This window comes from Xyrauchen texanus, chromosome 1, assembly GCF_025860055.1.
Source record: "Xyrauchen texanus isolate HMW12.3.18 chromosome 1, RBS_HiC_50CHRs, whole genome shotgun sequence".
Classification (NCBI taxonomy): Eukaryota; Metazoa; Chordata; class Actinopteri; order Cypriniformes; family Catostomidae; genus Xyrauchen; species Xyrauchen texanus.
The window spans coordinates 36046593-36064094 of record NC_068276.1 but is presented as its reverse complement, the minus strand read 5'-3'; the positions used below and the strand labels follow the sequence as shown (position 1 = coordinate 36064094).

General features: G+C 37.3%; 1 protein-coding gene across 1 annotated transcript; it reads right to left on the bottom strand.

Annotated features, from left to right (window-relative positions):
• Positions 1-1759: 1759 nt before the first annotated feature.
• LOC127649000 (rho GTPase-activating protein 1-like) lies at positions 1760-17268 on the bottom strand. The gene is made up of 14 exons (XM_052133883.1): positions 17237-17268; positions 15379-16224; positions 13893-14037; positions 10158-10250; positions 9963-10050; positions 8167-8298; positions 7984-8070; positions 7751-7849; positions 7513-7623; positions 7114-7190; positions 6876-6953; positions 6613-6741; positions 6357-6460; positions 1760-3952 (listed from the first exon to the last, which is right to left on the bottom strand). The coding sequence occupies exons 2-14, from the start codon at positions 15382-15384 to the stop codon at positions 3782-3784; spliced, it is 1320 nt and encodes a 439-aa protein (XP_051989843.1). The 5' UTR covers positions 15385-16224; positions 17237-17268; the 3' UTR covers positions 1760-3781.
• Between the last annotated feature and the right edge of the window lie 234 nt (positions 17269-17502).

Sequence of the window (17502 nt, the reverse complement as noted above, 5' to 3'; positions counted from 1 at the left end):
TCCATCTGTTTGCCCAACTGAAAAACATTTTGTAAACCTGTACAGTTGTACAGGCTGTACTGTTGACCCTGCTTAGAAAGCGAACAACGGTGGGATTTCAAGCGCCTGAAGAAAAAACAAAAAATAAGTTTTATGTTCATTTTTCATTCCACTTTGGATTACGTAATTCAAGTACATTTGGTAAATCATGTATGCCTTCTTCAGAGTGTGCTCACCCAACTGCTTGGGCTCCACACTCACAAAAGCAAGATATAGATAGACAACTGTCGACATGTCGGGTTAATGTCCTAACCTACAAATATTCAAATAGCAGCAAACTATAAGTTCTTCGTGGCGGCGGCTCGTTGGAAAGCATTTATTTTTTGTCATTTAAATCTTTCTGTTGTAGAGTGTCCCCATGCTGACAGGCCGTCTAATTTCACACCGGCCTCTCCTGGACAGTTAGGGCACTGCAGGCGTCATAGGGCCCAAAGGTGAGAGCAGAACAAAGCAAATGCTACTACATTTCTCCATGAACTGAGTAAAATAGATCACCCAGTCATAACATGTGAACAGTGAATTATATGTTTTACTGGTTAAAATAGCTGTTTAACTAGTATGCTCTAATAGTGTTTTGGGGTACATGAGAGGTTAACTGTCATGTGTTGTGCCAACATTTCTTGTTTGTAGAATAAGCCATTTATTAGAAGACAATGATGCAAACTTCTTTGTTAAGGTTTTACTCATGGTGAGCATTATTGGGAGATTGAGTTCCTCGAGCCTCCATCAGAAACTCTATAATGGCAGGGGCTGGTACCCAAAATATACTGCTGCACACAGGGGACAAAATGTTAATCTACCTTATAGGTGAGTACAATTATGGAGATGTCCCTCCCACATGTTGCTAGGGAGATACTTTGATGATTTAATACTTTTCAAATCAAAAGTCCTTGAGTACAATTATATCCTACCATAGCATCATGCAAGAAAGTGCAATCATTTTGTTATTATGGTAGTCTTGTTTCTTGATTTTAAAGGCATGGACAGTCAGAGTTGGGGTCTATCATATAAAGGCTTCATCAGGCATAATGGGAGGAGTCATAATTACAGAGCCTTTTTACAAAAGAAATACAGTCACTGGGGTTCTGCTGGACTTGAGCAGTTGAACACTGACATTTTACAGTAATAGTTTGAATCTCAGGGTGGCCTTCACTGACCTGAAGCAGGTATAACATGTACTGGACTGGAATATTTCAAAAGTGCTTCTGGCAATATGCTAATGAATTCAAGAAATGTGTGTTCCTCACAGGTCAGCAAGGCTTTGTATCCACTGGTGAGCTCTACTGCCCTGAAACTGAGCTTCAGCTTGCGAACCCAAATTAATTTCTCTATACAGGAACAATGCATAAACACCATAATACAGTGCCTCTTACCCCACAGACGAGCACATGAATAACCACTGCCCAAATCCCTGCTTTGTCAAATACACACACATGCACATACTGTACATAACAAGAGCTTTACCTGTTACTTATTTACAACACAACCTTTTACACACCCACACTAAATAATGACCAAAGTCCTTCTGGGGACTGTATAGTGTAAGGAACCTAAGTTGCAGTGAATCATATATACCTCAAAAATTATTTTCATAAATAATCTTACATTTTTAATACTTCCATTTTATCAAAACAACAAGCCAAAGTGACTTTTCAAGCTCAAAACCACAAATAAAATAATTTAAAAGCACAAATAATTCTGCATTAATAATCTGTTTTGATGGGAACTAAATAAAAAATAAAAAATATTGCGGTCTACCCAACAAAAACTGTTCAGTGTTTTATTTGCTCGCCATCCTTGAGAGTATTATAAAGCACAAACATAAACACAATAGGAAACGCATTTCACAACCTCTAACAATTTATTACTCTGAATACACCACATGATGTACAAAAGTAAAGATTTTAAAAGTAAAAGAATACATTTTAACAGCCAAAATGGAAGAATAGAACCTTCACAAAAGAATTATGCAAAGTTCCACGAGAAATACGTTTCTACAGTACAGGTGATCAGGTAGGCATTTGGATACAGATACAACTAAATGGCACAAAGTTTACAGATCCAACCAGAGAAGGGGACTTAAATAGTAAATATCATCGCCAATTCACTCCAGTAAGGCACACAGACACGTGGGATTGAGGGAACTTTGCTAAAACTATTTAAGCCACTGATCCACATGTCAATGCTCAGATGTATTGACATGGATAGGATGTTTACATGACACAGTAAACAGTTACAATTCAATAAACAAGGCATATGACACTTAAATCATTAGTGCTAAATAATTTGTACCCATGTACCTGATTATGGTCCTTTTGGACTTCAGACCAATGAAACAACCATCCTTTAAGCAAAATTAATTTAATTTCCATCTATCAAGAAATTAAAGTTTGATAGATACTCCAAATACAGAGCCCTGTGATGAAATAGAAATGTCAGTGTAATTGTTTTATATACACAGATACCAGTAATAACTCATTCAACACTATAATACATTTTCTCATAGATAAAACGCCAGCAAATTTACTAAGAGGACAAAATTATATCTGATTTGGGCTTTTGTTTCAAATAACCCCACGTACAATGGCACTGTCCCTGACAGACAGTACATCTTTTTTTTCCACAAATAAAATGCATCACATAAACATTGTAACCATATAATATTTGGCCAAATAAATAAGTGTGGGGTAGAATTGTACAACAGCATTACTAAACAGAACACACACACTCAAAACATACATTTAATACATACAAAGAGTAAGGGGGATTGTTGGCAGATATTTGTATATATACTGCATTAACAAGGAAGCATTTCAAGATTTGAAATGCTTAAAGGTATGACTGAAGAAGAATAAATGGCAGATTGCTTCTCATGATCACTGCAAGCATTAGGCTTCAGAAACATCTGAGAGACATAAGAACATTTGCGGTGACACTATGCTTGCCATACAGCATTTGCCCTATTCCTGGAACCACTGAGACAAAAAAAGATATGCTGTGGAGGTGATGAGAAATAGCGATAAAATTATAGTAATAATAATAATAATAATAATATTAAACAGGATATGATAATATAAATGAATAATGATTGAAAGCTCTTTAAGACCATACATACCATCATGTACTTCATGTAAGAGGACATAAACCGTGTCCTCTTAAATAATTGTTTAAAATAAGTGTTTCAAGTAGTAGTGCTTTATACTGATCCATAGCTTGTGCTTGCTATGGCTTACAAATAAGAAGACATGTGCATTTGAAATTACATTGCTCAAAATTTTACCCCTTAAAAGACCAACTGAAATTAATTCACACTGGCCCGACAGCTGAATATCTACCACAATGCAAGCCCCAAAAATGAACATAAAAACAGCAAACTGTATTCATTGTTGTTTCATTGATTTAGGTCTCTGCTAACAGACCTGATAAAATTATTGTCTGTCCAGTACCATAATGACTGACAGTAGCTACATGATTTCGGCAGGATAGAAAAGAAACTGATTGTCATAATTTGATCACAGCCTAAATCTTTGTGAAAGCTGTGAAACAGAAGGTCTGTCCACTTCAACCAAATAAGCACTTCAAACAACCGTCTTATTCTTCCTGCATAGCGTCACCCAGTTGATGTACTCATGCATTTGGCAACACTGAGAAAGACACCATGGATGGGACACAGCAACAGAGGAATTAATTTATGGAATGGGGAGGGTCAATCACGGGAGTGTAATCAATGTTCTGCTACTGCTCACTGGGTAAAGACCTCCTGATGTAGGTCAAGCAGGATGCGGGTGAAGTTGTTGATTGGTCCGATTGCGCTAAGTGTCATGGCAGCATCTTGCCCCCAGAGCAAGTTGGGCCCAAACACAACAGCCAGGTTAGCATTGGTCATCTTATTGACTTCACTCTCAGCAGACACCTGCACATCAATATGAATAAATATCAAAGACCAAAGTGCCAAAATTCTGAAGGGAAAATGTAAGAACCCTATTTATAATTATAAATCATCCATAAGGGTAAGTAATGGTAAATGTACAGTCCAGACCAATACGGTCCCAACAGGGGGATCAGGACCCCCACGCAGAGTGGAGGGGGCTTGTATAAATAATTGTATTAGTTATTTTGCAATAACCAGCTGACTGTACATTATAACGCTTATTATTACACAGCTATTTAACAACGAAATTTGTTTTTACTGATTTCCATTACAAAATTATGTGGGAAGAAAGAGACCACAGAGTCTCCAGAAACATTGAATTCAACCTCGATTATTTAAATTATACCATGGTCTATTCTAATACCATTATGATTGTCTGGAATGAGCGCGTTAAAATAATTTAATGCATAGGTAGTTCCAGTCAGTTTTAATATCCCTTCTATATTAATACACCCTCCGTAACGAGACATTGCAAGATTTTATGTCTCTATTCAAACTACTCTGGACGTGATTATAGTATATCAAGCCTGATGAGTCTCAGAGCTGGGATTAACCGACACATCACAAAACACAGCATCATTAAGTCATGTAATAGTCTTTAAATGAAAAGTAAAGTGCTACAGGAAAAGAGACACCAGTGTTCATCAGCCTCGTATTACCGAGTTCGACCAGGAGATAATTAGAAATGCACCTGTTGTTGCCCGTTAAACAACAAGGCTTGTAAGGAAAGTATGGCTTGATGTTCAGCCATGTTTTGCATGGAGGTGGAGAGAAGAAACTGGGATATATTAAAAGGCATCTTTCACTGTCTGGCAAGATGGTTTAAAATGTAATATGATAAACATCAATTAATATTGCCCCGTTGCTTAGCATGTGCCACTTACACCCGCTAGAGGCCAGCGCTAGATCATGTATCTCTGAATGAAACTCTGATTGGAGACTGTTTTATAAAAAGTAGCCTTTTCCGGTTTAGTAATTAAGCAAGGTCATATCATGGTTTTATTCTTAATTCAATCAATCGCACATCCTTAAAAGGTATAGTTCACCCCAAAATAGTAATTCTGTCAGTATTTACTCACCCTCATGCTACCCCAGACTTACTTTCTTCAGCAGAACACAAACAAATATTTTTTGAAGAATATCTCAGCTGTCGGGCCACACAATGCAAGTGAATGGTGGCCAGGCTTTTGAAGCTCCAAAAAAGAGATAAAGACAGCATAAAGGTAATCCACACAACTCCAGTAGTTTAATCAATGTCTTCTGAAGCGATCCAGTTTTGGATGAGAACAGACCAACATATAACTCTTATAACATATACATTTTTCACTGTGCATCTTGCCATTGCAGTCTCTAGGCACGATAATGATTTCAAGCTTGATTACACTTCCTAGTTGTTGACGCATGCGCAGAGCACTTGATGGCGCTAAATGAAGTGTATCAAGCATGAGATCATGATATCCAAGGAGACCGCTGTCAAGATGTACAGTGAAAAAGAAGTTACATGTTTTGGTCTGTTCTCACCCAAAACCAACTGTATCACTTCAGAAGACATGGATTTAACCATAGGAGTTTCATGGATTATGTTTATTCTGAATTTATCTCCTTTTTGAAGTTTCAAAGGTCTGGCCACATTCACATGCATTGAATGGACCTACAGGGCTGACATAATATTTCTTCTAAAAAAGATAGAAAGTCATACACATGTGGTATGACACGAGGGCGAGTAAATGATGAGAATTTTCATTTTCGGTTGAACTATCTCTTTAATGAATACCATAGCGATGTCTCAAAGGTGAAAGTCTGCAGGTTTCAGAATGTTTTGGATGGTTTTCCCTTCATCATGTACAGTAAATAAAACTTTTACAAAGGTCACAGTAGCAACACCAGTTTTTCCTCAATGTGAAAATGACAAATATAAAATAAATAAAACAAAAATAAAATTCAATATTGCATATTCGTAGGAGTGCCAACTCTTCTATATTCTGTGGCTTGTCTTATTTCTGGATTGTGCATTTAAATTCACAGAGTGTGTGGTCTCATGTCCATTTTTCCAATTATTCGTACAGCTTTTTTATTCATTCAAATAAATGTGATATCACACTACATCAAATGAATGCCATCTGTAACCAATTAATGCTGCAAGTGATGATGTTATAAGCGGGACAATCCACGGCTATGTGTGCGTTAAACGATTTGAATTCATGCATCAGGTGGTTCTTCGACTCCATGTTGTGCATTAAAATTGTTTAAGGCAAACCCACCCATCAGTTATCCCTTACATAATTGAGCACTCAATGTCACGATTAACCAATAAAAGTTAAGCATTCCATGAAATAACTAGCAATGTTACTTAATGAGATTGGAGGATTACTCAGATTAGTATTACCTGAACAAGGAACCGTATGAGGAAGCGCAGTGATGCATAATTCTCCTCAGGAAGTGACAGCAACATGTTCCGAATGGTTTCTGCCTGAGTCTCACTGTCTACATCTGATAACACAATGCACACAAAATGCAACCTGTGTGTTAGTGTATTCTTACTGTGGGTGTATTCTCATTGTTTATAGGAAGTATAAAGGTACATGTGTGCATGCTTTCTGGAATTGCTGGTATTTAGAGGAATGGGATGCGTGTGTTCTCACTGTGGAAATTGACAATGTCATTGTAGAGCTGGTAGGTGAGCAGCGGCTCTGGAAGTTCTCTGAGGAACGTCTTCAAGATCACAGCTGCCAAGTGGATATCTTCCATCTGAGGGAAATTAACTGACTCACCTACGCACACACACACACACATGCACGCACGCACGCACACACACACATGCACACACAGCACTTGAAGGACTGAAACAGATCATTCTTATGATCAAGGGAATGTGTAAGGGTATGTGACATGCACATCCACATACCAGAGTTATATTTCAGCTTTATATCCTTAACCATAGAAACATTGGCAGAGCGCCTGAATATCCCCTCTGTCTGTAGACCTGAGAAGAGGAGAACAAATTAAAACTCTGAAAAACAGGAATGAGCTAACCAGATCTTTTCAACTACAATATTATAAATGTATTTCATTATATCTTTTAATGTAATTCTAGCTAAACGTAACAAAAGTTACGTTCAGCTAAAATTTCATAAGAGGCCCACCATGCTCCTGCAGGAATCCAATGGTGTCACGCATCACTAGAGGAATTCCCTCTGAATCTGCAGCCCCATGTCTCAATCTGATACACACAAAAACAACAGGAAAAAAAAAAAATATTTGCTAGGCCCACATATCAGTAACCAAAGATCCTTCATAAAATATGGACCTCTTAAAGTTGACTATAAAATATATATATATATATATATATATATATATATATATATATATATATATATATATATAAAAAAAAAGCATTTCATCTATTTAATTCAGATAATTATGGTCCTTTTGGTCATGGTTAACAAAACTTTCTGGCCTAACCTGGGAATGAAGGTACTCCATGCTTTTAGACAGTAACTATAACTGTGTGAGATGTGTGGAAATGGTTTAAAGAAATTTACGCTGACAGCGGGACTCCAAACTGCTGGAAAGGGAGGGGAGGACTCCGCGGAGGAGAGATTGGTCCAGGGACAACAGATGGCTTCAGAGACAGACAGATCTTATCATCATACCTGCAGAAAGAGCCACTTGAATGCATCACATAATACATTTTTCTGGCCTAAGACAGGGCCATGTTATTTGATCACATACAGACACACACACATTTTAATTTATATATTTGTATAGTTAATTTCTTACTCTCTGACTCTGTTGGGAATCACCAGCTGATCACACTTCACAATCTCCTCCAGCTCACTCAAGTAATTTATGTAATTTATTTTACGGCCAAACTTAAAGCTGTCAACAGAATATAAGCACATAAGAGTGACCAGTACAGGGTCTTCAGTACAATATGCATCAGAGTACAGATCGCAGGATAAGTTTTGAGTATGTAAGATAAGCTACAGGGTCCAGTACAGTGAGCGATTTACCTGATAATGGGTTTGAAGAGAATAAGGATGGTTCTGATAAACATTGTGGGATGGACTATGTAGAGCGCCTTGATATTTTTCTTATACCTTCAACAAACAAAGCAATACTGAAGCTTAATGAGATTTGTTATGGTCAACTGATGTATAAAATAAATGGTCCTCACTAACAACAGCATAACTCACTTCCTGTCAAACTCCCGGTAGGCATCTCGAAGCCAGCTGAGAGAGGGCTTGTTTTCACTGGTCAGACCATGATGGAAGTAGATGAGTGTGTAATCACTCTCCACATACTTATCAAGAGTCTGCTTCAAATACCTGAACACAATTATCAATGGATTAACACGAATGAGTGCTCTTTACTCTATCATCAGACTAGTTAAAAAACAAAACAACAAATCTGAACAGGAACACAGAGTTCACATCAGACAACCTCGTATAAGTAGAGCAGAAATAAATAATTTTTATATGTGTGGACCAACTTTCAACCACAAAAACATTTGATGTCATTTATGTATTCCAGGGTCCGTGAAATGCATTCTTGAACACATTCATTCCCCTTAATCACGTTTTTGTATTTTTTTCTATTTAGACCTATACTAGGGCATCACAATTATGACAAAAATTGTCACTTGTTTCCAATAATATTTTAATCAGGATAATAAAATTTACATAACATTTTTGGCATTTTAACCTAATCTTAAACGGCACATATTTGAACAAAAATTAATTAGGGGTCACGATAGTGAAATTTTGCTGACAATTAATTGTCAAATAAATAATTGAGATTATGACGATGAATTACCTGCATTAGGGCTATGATGATTAATTGTCTGTTTTAGGTGTTTCACGAATATGACGATTAATTACCATACAAACACACTTTGTGTGCTTCATGCACACAACAAAGTCATATATACAAATTTAGCTTGGGTCATATAATAAATAAGGGTGTGATTTCCTTGTCAGGCTTCAAAATGTATGAAATATAAAAGCATACAATTTAAAATAATTAAAATATTATTTTAATTATCAAAATATGTCTAAATAACTAAAATATATCTCTTATTTATCCGATTTACTTTTGATCATTAGACTTTTTCTTTTGTAACCCAGCTAACCTGTATAGCTATTATATTATCCAATTGTAAAATATTTTTGGCTAAAATTCTTTACTTTAACACATTAATTTAAGGCTCTCTGATTAACTCACAAGCCCTAATTTCTCGTGAAGGAAGACTTTGAGATTCTGTTGTATCATCTCAGAGGGCATCTCCTCTGTCTCACTGCGTGTTATGAACACTGCGTGAATAAACCCACAATGACCACAGACATTTGCCTTTACATGGCCGTTAAGTGAAACTGGAGCGCTTTGCGTTGACAAAATTAATAAGTTTACACGTTGTTTATATTTTTGCAGGAGTTTGGAGCAAGCTTCAAGATGGCGGGCACTTGAGAAGTTCAAGAGAGCTGCTCTTGTTATGTCTACGGTGCAGTTCCCTGAGATGCTCGGAAATCAGCTGAATAAGACACAAGTGCTTTTCACCGTGCGCTCATGAGACATCATGCAGGGAAAGACCAGGCTAAATCCAGCTTCTAAATCAACTGCTTTTTATAGCGTAAAAGGGCCTCAGTGTTTCGACACTACACAACTCTTTCACTGGCGAGTGAAATGTTAGTATTTACTTGCCAGTAGCTAATAACAGACGTTTTTTGGTCGCCTAGTCCGAAATTTACCCGCATATGCAGGTGATTTACTCGCTATGTAGAGGGCTGCATTATCTCATGTTCATCTCATCTATGTATGACACCCTGGACAAATAGTAACCAATGTCAACCATGTACATTTAGGAAAAAGGCAAAGTGGAACCAAGAAAAAGTCAAATAGCTGATTTGCTGTGTTAGGACCAGCTTAATTTGCTGTGTCAGGATCAGATCTTTATCTAAACCATAGGTAAACAAGTAAAAACTATAATGCCTACATGAGTAGTTTATAGTGATCCAGTTGATGTTGTGGGGGCATGCGACAAGCGTTAAAAACAATGACCTTCCGACCATAGTTATCATCACCTATAATGAAAGCAAGCAAGAGACAGCAAAGAGAGAGAGAGAGAGTTTGACTTTAAATTTAGAATAAATGCTAGCAGGTGATTCTTATGCGTTTAACAATGTTTCACCTGCAACCTCCACGATCTGATGTCTTGCAATGTCATAGAAGGGGTCGTCCCATGGCAGGTGTGAGGTGCCACCAAGACTTTTAATGTCTGAAGCTGCAAGAACGAATACAAAATTATTGTATTATTTTGTAGTTTTGAGGAATCTTGAAAGGATGTCAAAATCGTATTTGAATGCAAAAAGCAATACAGTATGTCTGAATGGGTCATATAAATCAAAAGCAAAGCTTAGAAGGGCATCAGTCTGTAAAGTCTGATATATTAAAGTCAGGTATGATACAATGTGATGGATTATATAATACACATGTACACATATCCATAGATTTACCGGTCAAAAATATATGCCAGAAGAACTGTCAACCAGTATGAAATTTCAAATTTAGTTTCTACCATAGTTATGTAAAATTCTACTGCATGGTGGTGAATTACTTTACATTCAGAAAGAAATTGAGGAAGAGCCCGTTGAACGAAAGCCCCATCACTGACCCTCCACTAAGCCCCGCTCCCATTATATACTGTTGCTGACACTGTCAACTTTCCTACCTTGGCCTGTTCTGCTGCAAACAAGATGTGATTACATCACACTTAGCAAATTACCCATTTAAATTTAAAGGGATAGCTCACCCACAAATGAAAATTCTCATCATTTAATCACCCTCATGTCATCTAAGATTTGTTTGACTTTTTTTAGAAGCATATCTCAGCTCTGTAGGTCCATTCAATGCAAGTGAATGATCGCTAGAATTTTGAAGCTTCAAAAAGCAGATCAAGTTAGCATAAACATATTCCATCTAACTCCAGTGGATAAATCGATGTCTTCTGAAGTGATACAGTTGGCTTGGAATGAGAACAGACCAAACTGTAACTCCTTTTTCATCTTGACAGCAGTCTCCTTGGATATTATGATTTCAAGCTCGACTGCACTTCTTATAGTGATATCTAGCTCTCTGTGCATGCGTCAAGCACTCGGATGTGTAATCAGGCTTGAAATCATGACCGGGCCTTGACTGCCATGGCAAAATGTACAGTGGGAAGAGAATAAAATAAAAAAATTATATTAGTAATATTTTGATCTGTTCTCACCCAAAATCAACTGGATTGCTTCAGAAGACATTAATTAAACAACTGGAGTCTTATGGATTACCTTTATGCTGACTTTATCTCCTTTTTGGACTTTCAAAGGTCTGGCCACAATTCACTTGCATTGTGTGGACCTACGGAGTTGAGATATTCTTCTAAAAATATTCAGTTGTGTACTGCAGAAATAAGAAAGTCATGAGTAAATGATGAGAGAATTTTAATGTTTGGGTGAACTTTACCTTTAAAAAAAACACCATTATCAACTGTGCATTTAAATATAGTATGAAGTTGTAAAATTTACAGTGGCTTTCCTAACTGTGTGATATGTCTTATTATTAAACCGCAAAAGGATGCTATTAAATGATAAAAATAAATAGTCTGCATGTGCGGTGCGATTTTGAATGAATGTGTGAATCCGTTCATACACTGAAAACAAAGCATGTGTGTGTGTGTGTGTGTGTGTGTGTGTAAGACACGCATGCAACGCATGCAGACAATACAGTTGAAGTCAGAATTTACATACACCTTAGCCAAATACATTTAAACTGAGTTTTTCACAATTTCTGACATTTAATCAAAGAAAGCATTTCCTGTCTTAGGTTAGTTAGTATCACTACTTCACATTAAGAAAATGAAATGTCTGAATAATAAAAGAGAGAATGATTTATTTCAGCTTGTATTTCTTTCATCACATTCCCAGTGGGTCAGTAGTTTATATACCGGTACACTTTGTTAGTATTTGGTAGCATTGACTTTAAATTGTTTAACTTGGGTCAAACATTTTGGGTAGCCTTCCCCAAGCTTCTCACAATAAGTTGCTGGAATTTTGGCCCATTCCTCCAGACAGAACTGGTGTAACTGCGTCAGGTTAGTAAGCCGCCTCACACGCTCACGCTTTTTCAGTTCTGCCCACACATTTTCTATCAGACTGAGGTCAAGGCTTTGTGATGGCCACTCCAATCCCTTGAATTTGTTGTCCTCAAGCCATTTTGCCACAACTTTGGAGGTATGCTTGGGGTCATAGTCCATTTGGAAGACATTTGCAACCGTGTTTTAACTTCCTGGCTGATGTCTTGTGATGTTGCTTCAATATGTTCACATAATTCTCCTTCCTCATAATGCCATCTATTTTGTGAAGTGCACCAGTCCCTCCTGCAGTAAGGCACCTGTGCAACATGATGCTGCCACCCCCATGGTTCATGGTTGGGATGGTGTTCTTCAGCTTGCAAGCCTCACCCTTTTTCCTCCAAACATAATGATGGCTTTTTTTAATGGCAATTTTGGAGCAGTTAACCTTGCTAAGCAGTCATGGCGATTTAGGACTTGTTTTACTGTGGATATAGATACTTGTCTATCTGTTTCCTCCAGCATCTTCACAAGGTCTTTTGCTGTTGTTCTGGGATTGATTTGCTCTTTTTACAACAAACTACGTTCATCTCTAGGAGACAGAATGCATCTATTGTTTATACAGATGAATGTGGTACCTTCAGGCTTTTGAAAATTGCTCCCAAGGATGAACCAGACTTGTGGAGGTCCACAAGGTCTAATCTGATTTATTTTGATTTTCCCATGATTTCAAGCAAAGAGGCACTGAGTTTGAAGGTAGGCGTTAAAATACATCCACAGGTATACCTCCAACTGACTCCAATTAGCCTATCAGAAGCTAATTGGCTAATTGCCTAAAGGCTAGACATCATTTTCCAAGCTGCTTAAAGGCACATTAACTTTGCGTATGTAAAATTCTGACCCACTGAAATTGTGATAAAGTCCATTAAAAGTAAAACAATCTTTCTGTAAACAATTTTTGGAAAAATTACTCGTCATGTACACAGTAGATGTCCTAAATGACTTGCCAAAACTATAGTTTGCTAATATGAAATCTATGGAGTGGTTAAAATCAACTTGAGTTGATTTTAGTGAAATCAACTCAAGTGTATGCAAACTCCTGACTTCAACTGTATATGATTTTAATTAAACCAAATCCTTTTTTCTGGTTTAATAATCACACACACCAAAAAATATGTATAGATATATTTTTACTGGACATTATTTTAAATCAAAGTGAAATTTCATAATTTATTTGCAGACGTTTATGAATCACTTTTCCAAAAAAATGTCTGTGTGATGAAGATATATATTGTTTTAATATCAACCAAAAATTAAATAACAAAGAATATTGTGGTATAGATTGTTGCTTATATCGCCCACTCCTATGTAATGTATCACCAAACACACTCGCTATATAGTGTTGGGAGAGGAATAGAAGAAACGTCGATGTCAGCTTCAATGGCTTGTTCAGATGATGAATCAATTAATTAGGATTTTATACACGCACATACAGTCAAAGTCATTCTCTGTAATTGTGTTTCAGTGTCTTGTGGTGTATGTATGCCTGTGTTGTAAGTGTGCATGTTTATGCCTTTCTGTTCTTAAATAGACCATGACAATTATCTCATCTGGAAACTTTCAGCCTCACTTGCTTCTAAGTATAAACAGCATATGATTGGTATTTGTGATTATGTTACAGCTCTTGGGAAATACTTCCTTTTGTGAGCACAGCTCAAACATTTTTCTGCGAATGATGAGCACAATTCTGTAAAATGCAACTAAATTAAAAATTAAAAATCCTGTATAACACACACACACACACACACTTACCAGATTTGCTCAGGCTAAAAGGGTCATCAGGTGGCCACTGTTTGTCCTGTACCAGTTTGAGCTGGTCCAGAGCAGCGCTAGGAGAGTCGTCCCCTCCAAGATCATCGTGCAGGTCCACCAGTAGATCAGAGGACATGATGGTCCTCTAAGACACCACAATGAACACAAACAACTGTCAGACACAGAAAGGCATGGTAAAATACAAACGACACATGAACTTTTTTTTAAGGATGTGTCAGTTTCCATATAAAGTGACTGGCTAACTTCTCTCAAATGACAAATAATAAGCAGTTTGCCCGAGTTTGTTTTGTAACACAGATTTGCAATCAATGAATTTGTTTAAAGTGTTGTCAGTTAAGCCTCAATCAAGAGCTTTTTGCTATGGCTATAAAAATGTATACAATATTCAGAATAGGTTTTATTTATAACAGAAAAAAGTTTAAGTGCAGTTGAGAAAAAAAAAAAAAAAGCTTGCATTTGTGCTTTTCTGCAAAACAAGCTGGAATTTTCACATGTAATGACATTATATTCAGTTCAGAATTCAGTGACATCAATTGATGATTCCGTTATAAAAGTAAATCAGATCAATTAGAAAAAAATAACACCACCTGCTTACAACAACTGTTCACTTCTGAATAAGACATCACTAACTGTACTTCCATGTGCCCACTAAATGAGCAGAATCTCTGTCCTTCTTATAAAGCAGACTACCACCATCACTTAAAGAAATGTTCCAGGTTCAAAACAAGTTAAGCTCAATTAACAGCATTTGTAACTTTGATTTCCACCAAAAATAATTTCCCATCCCTCCTTTTATTAAAAAACAAAAATGTCAAAAAGGAAATTACGATGGAAGTGAATGGGGCCAGTCCATAAATGTTCAAAAAAACACCGTTTCAAAAGTATAGCCATAAGAGGTAAACATTATACATGTTAACATGATTTTATTGTGATAGAATCACACACTTACATTATCTGTGTAATGTTATGTTCAATACTAGGCTAAAACTTGGAAACCATGGAATCTGGTACTGGATATTACTTAAGACGGGTAAGATTAGTAAGCCATGTTATCACACAAAATTTATGTTAACCTGTCTTAAGGATATTTTGTCAGTAACAACAACCAGTAAGAATCTCAGGATCTAATTAAGATCACATTATCTTTTTAGCAACAATATAAATGTTGCATCTGAAGGGTCAAGTTGCATGCTCTTAAAATAAATAACACGACCATGATGCTCTTTAATTTTTTAATCATGTGCATTTGTAAATGTGACATCTTCAAAATTCTGTGCATTTAGCCTGAAGGCTTCAAGTGCAGGCATCAGTCGGGTTCAGACAGTTATCTGCTGTGACAGTGCCCCGCATTGCATCCAGGAAGTTAATGTGGCCAGCCAGCCGTATACTGACAAGACAGCTCAGTTTTACCCTTTGTGAGTTCTACGTTTATCCTCAATCCTAGCAGAGCCAGCCTAACACTTACCAACATCTCCAGAAGCAACCTTCATTCTGCTTCGACAACCACATATCCCTTATGTGCAATAACAGTGAGAACAAAATTATCTTCCATGTGACGAAACCCCAGGTTATGAATCTGCAAATCACTCTGATTAAAGAACAAGGTGCAACCTTATCTTTGTTTTCAGCCTTGCCACAAGCACTGAACAACGTCATCGAAATCATGCAGACTCTAGATAACCTCTACTCACTCTTAAAGCTGAAGTGTGTAATTTCTGTGCCAAACGGAACTGCAAAAACAGTGTTTACACTTTTTGCGTAAATCCACCTACAAAAGGTTCACTTAATAGTTGTCTTTGTGTGAATGTATTTTTACATTGAAAAATGACACATCATCAGCTTAAAGTAGCTAGAAAGACTGTGTTTGGTGCCAACACATATTCATACTCAGCATTTAGTTCTGACTAAACAGCACCATTCCAAATATGGTTTCGTTTTGCTCTATAGTCCCTTCTAATTCATTACCCATTCTACAAAATCATCAACAAAAACAATGCTTCACATTCTCAGTTATATCTCTGATTCGGTTATAGCTCTAGCTTTTCTAAGCAAGTTTGCACATCTAATGTTAATGTCACCTGAGGGTGAATCAAAAGTGTTGCTGCATATTTCTTTTGGAAGTCACTTTGGATAAAAATGTATGAATAATACTAGTAAAATTAACAAATTATAATAAAGATAACTGGAAGATTTGTTCTGTTCATTTGGTTTCAAGTAGGGTCCTCCAGCACGGTTCAGATAGCAGATTGTGTGGTGTCTAGAGCTCAGCAACACTCATGTGATTCCAGTAATCTCTCTGCAGTGTCGCCATCTGCACATGGATTCAGAGGAGAGAAAACACAACAAATGATCTCCCCTCTTCTCAAATGATTGCTTCCAGCAACACTACTAGCGTGATAAATATGGAGCTGTTGCTCCTCCTGCGTTTATAATGAAAAACACACAAGGTAGAGGCAAGATTTACTATGCCATGAAAAATTACTACGGGAAATAAAACACAAACTATGTCAGAATCAGCTATCTGTGACATGTCAGTGCAAGTCTTCTGTCAGACACATAACTGGTCATGCCAACACACAAACAAACAGTCATTCACAGTGTACCCTGCACAAACCTTCAGATTTTAACAGTGCCAGTGTTGTATCTAATTGTGTTGCCCATCTGAATATATGTCCCCCTAGCCCTGATAGGGTATGGGGTTATGGTAGGCAGGGTATTGTAGGTTAGGATAGGTTAGGTAGGGCAGTGTAGTGTAGGTTAGGTAGGGCAGTGTAGTGTAGGTTAGGTAGGGAAGGGTTAGGCTCATGTTTGCGCATGGGGGAACGCATTCTGACAAGCGGAGAATGTTACCCGTTCCCCACATACAGAGTTCCACAAAACACCTGCCATAAAATATGAAAGGTATTTAGTGTTTCTTTTTCATCGCTTCTTGTTCTAAAAAGTCTAATACACTCGCCGCTGTTTGCCTCGGATCTGGGCAGACTGTTTCAGATTCCACTACGTTTCTAAGGCAACGCGACATCTGTACTTATTGAAACACTTGTGTTTACCAAGCAATAGGCGAGCAGAGTAGCCATGCACATTTGTAATAAAATAAATGTGATTTAAGACGCATCATTGTTAAGTCTCAGTGATAGATAGCGTTAAAGATGCAGCACAGAAGGTTAGCTGTGTTCAGTCGACAGCCTGCTAAGCTAACTAGCTGCATATATGTTTCAACTGGAACATTTCCCTACCGCATGACGGATGCTTGTGTGGGTGAGAAAAATCGTTGCGCAGAACCCAGCTGGTTTTTATGAAGCCAAAAAAGGAAACGTTTTTACCTATTGTTCAGCGCTCCCTGTTGATGTCTTCACAATTCTGTCGATCTTGCCAATTTAATGCGCTGCTTCCGGTTTGAGGTTCGTGTTTTCAGAAGCGGCAGGGTTGGACGCGTGACCACGCCCCTAAACGACTGCGCGTCTCTTGTTCTATTAAAGGAATAGTTCACACAAAAATGAAAATTCTCTCATCATACTGTCTACTCACCCTCATGCCATACCAGATGTGTATGACTTTCTTTCTTCTGCAGAACACGAATTAAGATTTT